Here is a 9,394-nt window from a genome sequence, read left to right as displayed (position 1 = left end):
ATATAATTTATTAGAACCCAATAAGAAAAAAAAAGTTATGATCGAAAACCTATACACTATAAATCTTGACTCTGCCTCGACCATAAGATATGGATTGTGGAAGGACAAAGCTTCGAAGAGATACATGAAAGGAGATAGACTTATCGAAGATTTATTAAAAATAACTTCTCCACCTCTCACAAATTTATTAAAAATAACTTCTCCACCTCTCACAAATAGAGATAAAATATGTACATTTCACCTTTTTAGAAATAACTTCTCCACCTCACTTATGGGATGAATATGTTATTGTCGTTGTTCAACCCCAAGCTATACGGTAAGAAATATAAATCATTAGCCTAATTCAACCCCAAAACCTAACTCATTAAAGGGATAGTCCAAGATCATATATAAGGATACCAAATGACCCTATCCCCACCTTTGTGGGATACTTAACACCCCTGCATGCCCAGGGCTAGACATTTGGACCATGGGACAATATATGATGGGGCCAATATCGAAAACGATGAATTGGGATGGGTCTGGATTAGATACCTTTGATAAGAAATGGATCTTGGACCTAGCAAATGGAGAAGGATTAGCCAAGACTATATAAAGAGACCAAATGAGCGTACTATCCCCACGACGTGCGATACTCAACATAGATAAATTCCTACCATCGGTACAATTTAATTTTGTTTCTGTTAGATGTTAATATTCATGAAGAACCAAGGCTAACATTATAAGATACATAGTTTACAATATGATCCAAAAACTAAAAAGGAAACAAGAGGAAAATCTAAACAAACAAATTGAATAAGTTTGACTGACCTTTCAAGTGTAAAAAGTTACAACATAACAGGCATGATAGCTAAAGAAGATAAATGATGAACAGTGGCAGCATGACAAATCTTGTTCTATGAAGGCTTAGGCTAAATCACCACCACTCTGTTGCCACAAATTGATGATATCCGTGGCCTGATTAAGAAGTATAATCGCCTGTTTCTGGGATATCCATGGTTTACTCTCGAGCATGACTTTAAGTTCCTCCCAAGCATCTTTTCTAGGCCAAAAATAATAGGGGCTCAACGGAATCGTGCCATGACCAGGAATTACCTGGTCTAGTGAAATTCCGATGTTCTTCTCCATCCAAATAAACTTCAACACTAGCCTAGGTTTCTCCAGTGGCTTGACCAACACACCGAGCTTCTGTACATCCAGCAGATTGTAAGAGCCAAACACCATAATGAAAATGGTGCAAATATTACGAAATTCTAAAAAAACTAAATAAAATGAGAATCAAACACCAAAATAAAGATATTGCAGACATAACTATGTAAATCAAAGCAGTTCGTCTCTAACCATTGAACTTATAAATGTCTTGAGACATTCACGCAGCATAGTATTAAAGTACACAGATGCATTGGTACGAACAACCAGCCATCAATTTGGTCCAAGAAAAAGAAACAGACCCGAGGAGACGTGTTGCATACATAAAATAAATAAAAACAATCTTTTTTTTAACAGGTTAAACTACTAAATGAGACATTCACCCAACATAGTATTAAAACGACAGATGCACTAGTTTGAACCGTCATCCATCAACTTGGTTCAAGAAAAAAGAATCGGAAAAGAAAACAAATCAAACCCGTGGAGATCTGTTGCAGTCTTTCAGACATAATACAAATAAAGATAAAAAGACCAATTTTGCTTTTTAAATATTTGAAATAGGACAATTATGTCCTCCATTTTGTTTTATGAAACAAAAATGTCATCGCTGTTAGCCAAGTGGCTCAAATTTCCCTACTCACTAACGGTTGTCCCAACTCAGATGGAAAAGGGACTACTCCTCCAGTCCTTACAACAAAGTCAATATCACCCACAAAATTTTGGAACCAATGAGGCATCTGGTCATTTTAACATTTTATAAATCATCCCTCACGAAAACAAATTCATTTGCTTGGTCATTAATGAATATTGATTAGGTATTAAGAACTTGTTCTTGATAGCAAATCTTCACAAATAAATGCTATCTTTTACGAAAAAGACCTTTTTCCTGTCAACTGAAAAAAGATACTAACAACGTTTCCATAGTATAAAGTTAACTCGAATATCTAGTTTACGCTAGTAAGGAGAGCTTGAACGTTACGATATAACTGAATACAAACTTACGCTTTGATCAACTTAAACGATGATAGCATAGTAAGAACGGGATTTTCAAGCCAGCTAATGGCAAAGGTACTTTTGTGCCAAAAACCGAAACGGACAACAAAGTAATCTTATTTCAAATAGTTCAAGGGAAAAATTGGCCCTTTTCCTATAAATAAATATGCCCCATTATTCCTAAGCTTACAACTTTTCTTTTTTAAAATTAGTATTCCAATTTCCAGGCGATCCCCAAATCGAAAGAAACTACATATTATTCTTCAGAGTGCCTCTGGTGGATTATTACATGGTCTTCCATTATAATCTTTTTCATTCTAGTTCTATTGACAATTAGGACACATCCTTGGATGCAAAATCTTTAAACATTAAGAGGATGGTTCACTTCCCACAATTCAACAAAAAACTAAAGGATTATAAAGGGCAGCGCGATGCACTAAGCTCCCTCTGGACCATGTACTGTGCACAGCCTGGTGCACTAAGCTCGCCCCGAAAACAAGGGCCAGTTGTGCAGGTGTTGGTTGGTTAACAAACAGAAACCAAACAATGGATAGGAAATAATCGCAGCATTACTGATACTTATACACACACTACCAAACAACACGTAAGAGGAAAGTCAGAGAGTGAAAATTACCTCTTTTTGAAGAGAATCTGAGGAAATAGAATCACGGGTCGATGTTTCTTCAGCAAAACTCACGGCAGCCGCAGCTGAAGTAGCAAACCCCCCAAGATTTCTTCTGGGTACGATTGCTGAGACATTAGAACGTCGAGAAAAAGACTGCCCCTTTGTAAAGAAGACAATTTTGGGTGAAAAAAATTGGTTTTGAGAAGAAAACGCAGGAACCCAATTCACAGTAGGCTGTGTAGCCATTGATAACATCATCTTCAACAGCTAAGGGGAAACTCAGAGCTTCTCTGTCATTGTGTTGTGTTCTTCATCAAAGTCTAGATAAGAAAAAAAGATCCGACAGTATAACCCGACCCGGATTTTTTGGGGGTTGGGTAAATCTATTTAAATGATAGCCTAATATCACGGATTTAGACTTTAAAAGTGACGGGTATCAACAAAAAAGTCGAAATATATTTTTTTTGATATAATTCGCCGACACTACATTCCTCGATCTTCAAAGAAAACTGACTCCTCCTCCTCCTTTAGGATAGGATCCATCATGATACTAAACTTTATAAACTATTGAATATCCACCTAAAATTAACTTAACAAACTTTAGTGTTGGGACTATACTTTAGGTTATTGTTTGATTGTTTGGACTAATTTTAGGCTAATTTAGGCCAATATTCTTAGCAACAATAGCCTAAAATTTCTGAATTATATGTTATTTGTTGATTTGAGTATAATTTTAGATTGGATATATTTTTAACAATGAAATTATACTGTAACTACTCAAATGATTATTCTATGACTGGTCGCTTATTCAAAGAAAAAAGTAAACTTGGCTCTCTATCCTTAAGATGATTGTGATACAATGGATGGTAAAAGGTTTAACGAACTCAGAAATTATAGTGATTCAGTAGCTGAGAAGGGACCTAGAATATCCACGACTCCACTTTTAAATACCCCTCGCTCCCCCTAAAATGAGGTCTTTTTTTTTGTAAAGTAATCAAAACAGTTATGAACCTCGTAAAATAAATCAATATGTCACAATATCATAATGTGTGTCAATATTATTATGAGTCATAATAACATAATATATGTTAGAATAATTAACTCTAGGGGAAAAAAAAAGAGGAGGCCAAATACAAAATGGTCAAAAAGTGTAGTTTTGGAGTAAACTAACCCAAAAGAAAACCGTGAAAGCCAGCGCGACTCTAACAAGCAGCCACACCAAACAGTCCTTTAAAACGGGTCAACCCGTGAAACACGTAAATCTTCAATAACCCTTTCTTTTTTGGCTTTAAATTCACTTCAGTTTTTTTCATTTTTCCTTCTCATTCAATATCCTTCTATTGGAGTCTTCTTCTTCTTCGTTAGAGACATTAATCACCAGGTACTTTTTCCAATTCATCCAATTCATTTTTCATGTTATTGATTGGTTCAGATTTAGAGATATACCATTAGATTCTGTTGCTGGTCTCTCTACTTCATATAGACAATACACTTGTAGATAAAATGTTCAATAATCCTTTGAAGTCTTCCATTTTGTTTGAATAATTGTTACGTATTGTTTCATAATGTATCATATTCAATGGCAGAGCCACCTTATAGTTAGGTTCATCCCAACCTCGTTCAGCGGGAAAATTATATTATTTATACGTGGTTAAAATAGTTTTTAGTTACATATAGTAGATTTTGAACCCTCTTCGACATCTTCTGCTGATTAGTATTTTGAATCCACTTACTGAAAATTCGGGCTCTGCCGTATTCTATTGTGTTGTATTCTTAATGAATTTAATATTTGGATAGATTGTGTTGTTCTTGTTCGTTACATGATTTTATACATCCATGATTTGAATAATAAAACTACAAGGAGAATAGGTAAGGTTAGAGCTATTATGAAAAAGTAGGATAAAAAATGAAATATGATTATTAAATGATAAATGAAGACAAAATGAGAAGAAAATGTTAAGGTAACGACGTAATCATACCAAATAGGTTGTTACATAAAATGGGGTTTTTCATCGTTATCTAACAATGGATTTAAACTATATGATACAATAGAATTTAAGTAAAAATCAAAACAAACATCATATATAAGCTAACAATATAATACAATCGATAACAACCATCCAAACAAGGTGTTCGTTTCCCCTCGTACACCCCAACAACAAGATGTATAGGGGAATGTAGCTAGGTTGGTTGGTTATATGAACTTTTACTTCGCTGGTGAGTTTGGTTATAATCAATCCCTTCCCTCATTTTCCCCTTTCCTTGCATCCAATGTTAAAAAACAAAACAAATGAATAAATAAAACAATACATATAGTTCAACCAAATGCCCCCTCTCAATTTATGTGGCACCTTTCAATTTTTGAGATTCAAAATAAGTCTATCTTTGACTATAAAATTTTCTTATATCTTTTAATTATTTTGAGTTGTCAATTATTGTGACTGGGGACTTACTGTACTTTTTTCGTAATTTACAAATATATAAATTTCATTTCAAAAAAATAGAAGATTCCATGCACAAATTTCTATTTAAACTTGAACCATTTGACTCTTTAAAAATGGAGAATGCCACATAAATTGGGACAGAGGGAGTAAAATATGTCCATGACCAAATGTTTTCTAGTGTAGTCTCACCAGTGGAGTATACGGTGATATATATATGTGCGTACTTTACATCTAACTTGGCTAGCATTTGATCATAGCTTTTATATTAGATTGTGAAAAATTATCTTCAAATTTGTTTGGCCATAGATTTTGGATCAGATTTAGAGCCTGTTTGACTCAGCTTAAAAGCTGGTCAAACGGACTTAAAAGCTGATTTTTGATTTATTTAGCTGTTTGGCAATACTCAAAATAGCTTATTTTAAGTTAAAAAAAAACTTATTTTAAGCCAAAAGTTAAAAGCTGGGTTAGGGGTGCTTTTTTTTTTTTTAGCTTATAAGCTGTTTTAAGCTGACCACATTTTTATCTTTTTGCCCTTAATATATTTATACAATCTCCAAATTACAACATAACCCTAACATCTCTTTCTTCCATTTTTCCCTTTTCACGTTTGGCATAGCAACTTCAGCACTTTTATCCAAACACATAACTGCTTATTTTAAAAATAAGTTTCAGCACTTTCAAAAGTACTATTTTAAAGCTGCTTTTATTAAGCCCATCCAAACGGGCCCTTAAAAAATATGTCTTTGATAGTAGTTCTCCAATAATTAGTCCACATCAATTTTTGGGAGAAATTGCACTTTCACTCACAAACATCAAAAAAATATTCCAAGTAATTGTATATCCAAACTCCAAACACAACTTCAAAAACTCAAATTTTCAAGTTTCGATTTCAAAATCTGTGGTCAAACATAGTGGGGTAGAAAGAGAGATTGTTTTTGAGTTGGACCCTGCGCTATATGGACACCATTAGGTCATCTGAAAAACTATTTACAACTAATAACCTAGTAGAACATATGGAAAATAACTTCTACCACTATTAGATTGCAGTGATAATTTTATTCGTAGGGTATCAGTGAATATAAGTCGAATCCATTTGTTAGCGGTTTGGATGTATGGTGATTGTTCATTGCAATTCTGAGTTCAAACAAAAATTAAGATCTCTTAACTTTTGACTACTTGATTGTTTTAAGTTGGCTTTCTTTAAGCTAGTTTGTTAATATTGTTGCTTTGTCTCCGTTTAAGCTCTAGTATTGCTCCCTCCATCAAAGAAAAATGACAAATTGACAATGTTTATAGTGAGAGGGTAAACGTGTATAATATTTGTATATCGTGCTATCATATGCTGTTGGAATGAGATTTACAATCTAATATTCAAATTAACTTTGAATTGGTTATAATTTCTGAAACTCTATTAATTAAGACACAACTATTTGACTTTTGAATAGTTATAATGAGATTTTATTTAAATACTGCTTAGATGGAATTAAGTTCTCTCAAATCGACTATAAAGGGTGAATTTGACTCGTCAATAACGTAACACAACCTTTATCTCAAGTTTTCAAACTTCTACTTTGTTTTCATGTCCAAACACAACTTCAACTTCCAAATATTGTTTTCAACTTCAATAACCAATTTTCCTCAAATCTCATCCAAATCATGTCCAAATGCCTTCAAAGTGTCCCAAAAATACTCAAGGAATAAGTATGGAGGATGTTCATTACTTAGTTCCAAACATAAGTCAAGTTATGCGTGGAATCAATATTTTCTAGTATCTGTCAATTTTACTTACCTAGATATTTTGTTGAACCAGGTAACTTTATAGACAACAAAAATGGCCGATTCACGTGAAGAAAATGTGTACATGGCCAAGCTGGCTGAACAGGCTGAGAGGTATGAGGAAATGGTTGAGTTTATGGAGAAGGTTGCAAAGGTAGATGTTGAAGAGCTGACTGTGGAAGAAAGGAATCTTCTTTCTGTGGCTTACAAGAATGTCATTGGTGCAAGAAGGGCTTCGTGGAGGATAATATCTTCAATTGAGCAGAAAGAGGAGACCCGTGGAAATGAGGACCATGTTAGCAGCATTAAAGAATATAGAGCCAAAATTGAGGCTGAGCTCAGCAAGATATGTGATGGGATTTTGAGCCTTCTCGAATCCCATTTAGTACCATCAGCCTCAACAGCCGAGTCCAAAGTGTTTTACTTGAAGATGAAAGGTGATTACCATAGGTACTTGGCTGAGTTTAAGACGGGGGCAGAGAGAAAAGAAGCTGCTGAGAACACTTTATTAGCCTACAAGTCTGCTCAGGTAGGTGATTCATGGTTACCAGTTCACTATATCAGCTGGTTAATGTATATAACAATGATTTGAGTTGTTTTGTCTCTTGTGGTATAGGATATTGCATTGGCTGAACTGGCTCCTACTCACCCAATCAGGCTGGGACTTGCCCTTAACTTTTCGGTGTTCTATTATGAAATTCTAAACTCACCTGATCGTGCTTGTAACCTTGCAAAACAGGTAAGCTTCTCAGCTTATGTTGACTTATTTAACTTAAAATTGTTATCTTACACACGATTGGTCGATCATCATAGACTACAAAAGAGTTAGATGTCCTTACTAATTTCAAATTGAATGTGAAACTTCAAAGGAATTAACTTTAGCTTTGTAATTGGGATTGAGGCGCAAATCGCAATTATTGTTGTAAACTAACTTTAGCCTTGATGCATTTCAAGGACAATGAAGTTTGATATTCAATCATTAATTGGTTATATGTCCACCTTTTACTTTATTGAAAGAAGTCATGAATCGCACGAGTTTTTATGACTGAAGGTTGGAGCGAAGTGTTTTTTGCATTCTAGGACAAAAACTTTTAATTGGTTATTTTGATTGAACTGAAAGGAGGAATTCATATCTTTTGCATTATTTTTCCCTGTTGTCTTGGGGCTTTAGCGACCTGGTGTTATAGTAATAGTACTTCTCCATGCACAAAGTTTAATGAGGCATGTTAGGATTTTGGCCCTTTCTATGTTTTAAAATACTGGTCTGGCTGTCTGTACTTTTTAGGTGCAGTTTTCTCCCATTCTCACTGTCCGTCCTATCTGCGAGTGGTATGTAGTTTTGGAGCCTGCAAAACATTATAATAAAAAGAAAAAAAAAAGCAAGAAAATGCAAACTTAATAAACAGTGATTATTCGTATCAGGCCTTTGATGATGCCATCGCAGAGCTGGATACATTGGGTGAGGAATCTTACAAGGACAGTACATTGATTATGCAGCTTCTCCGAGACAATCTCACACTTTGGACTTCTGATACCACGGTAAGACTCTCTCTCTCTCTCTCTCTCTTGTGAAATGCATATCCATCCAAACAGCAGCTTTCGTTAGTTTATACTTACCTTCTCCTGGTCATGGACACGACGAAAAGATTTGTCAGGAAGGCCATGACCTTTGTGTGCAACCTAGGATATGGACTAGGGTGATATGTGAAATACTAGCATGTCAAATAATATGTGCCGTATTGCTTTGATCATTGCCAATCTGATCATTCAATGGTTTTTCTGTTGTAAATGATGATTCCAGGATGATGCCGGGGATGAGATCAGGGAAGCTTCAAAACAAGAGTCGGGTGATGGACAGCAGTGACAACTTAGTAGCCTAGTCTTGTCCTCCTTATTTTGTGATTTTCGACAACTCTTCGTATTTACTGCTGCAGTTGTTTGATATTAAAACAGGTTTTAGTCTGATAAAAGAAACATGTTTAGTACAATTTGTTGTGATGCTATTTCCATCGCCATTTAATAATTAGAGTTGGAATACAGCTATTTCTTGTATACTGATGTGTTGGCTTGTGTCGATGAGCTTTGTATTTTTGAATAATTCAGTATTTAACAAATCAATTATCTTTTAGCCTCCTTTTATCATACACAGATATTTTTGTCGTTGTCTTTCTCTAGCCATGTGGTTTCTAGTGTGTATATCTTGTGTATGTGAGTTTGATTTATCTCATTTTTGAATGAAGGTTCACTAACAATTGTGCGCAAACTGACCTTGACACCATTGTTTTATGAATGTCCACGATATCATATCAATGAACATGTTGCAATCTTAGTGTAGTAACATTTGATATTTCAAACTTTGGCTGAATCACAGATGGCATCACAAACCATGCAGGCCAACTAAATTGTC

At 34.7% G+C, this 9,394-nt stretch overlaps 2 protein-coding genes across 3 annotated transcripts; one reads left to right on the top strand and one right to left on the bottom strand.

Moving 5' to 3' along the window:
* Window positions 1-696: 696 nt before the first annotated feature.
* On the bottom strand, window positions 697-3,125 carry LOC107014816 (30S ribosomal protein 3, chloroplastic-like). Its single transcript, XM_015214911.1, has 2 exons — window positions 2,777-3,125; window positions 697-1,188 (listed from the first exon to the last, which is right to left on the bottom strand). Exons 1-2 carry the CDS (start codon window positions 3,023-3,025, stop codon window positions 907-909), a joined length of 531 nt encoding a protein of 176 aa, XP_015070397.1. The 5' UTR covers window positions 3,026-3,125; the 3' UTR covers window positions 697-906.
* An 880-nt stretch (window positions 3,126-4,005) lies between these two features.
* On the top strand, window positions 4,006-9,131 carry LOC107014815 (14-3-3-like protein). 2 transcript variants are annotated; one of them, XR_001456275.2, is made up of 6 exons: window positions 4,006-4,148; window positions 7,022-7,516; window positions 7,604-7,726; window positions 8,273-8,316; window positions 8,410-8,526; window positions 8,789-9,131. XR_001456275.2 is itself a non-coding variant. In XM_015214910.2 (5 exons), the coding sequence occupies exons 2-5, from the start codon at window positions 7,043-7,045 to the stop codon at window positions 8,849-8,851; spliced, it is 777 nt and encodes a 258-aa protein (XP_015070396.1). In that variant the 5' UTR covers window positions 4,006-4,148; window positions 7,022-7,042; the 3' UTR covers window positions 8,852-9,120. The 2 variants fall into 2 exon arrangements, 1 of the variants encoding a protein (XP_015070396.1); XM_015214910.2 differs by lacking the exon at window positions 8,273-8,316 and having other exon boundaries at window positions 8,789-9,120.
* Window positions 9,132-9,394: the final 263 nt, after the last annotated feature.

Source organism: Solanum pennellii, chromosome 3 (genome assembly GCF_001406875.1).
Source record: "Solanum pennellii chromosome 3, SPENNV200".
Classification (NCBI taxonomy): domain Eukaryota; kingdom Viridiplantae; phylum Streptophyta; class Magnoliopsida; order Solanales; family Solanaceae; genus Solanum; species Solanum pennellii.
This window is presented reverse-complemented; position numbering and strand designations above follow the sequence as displayed.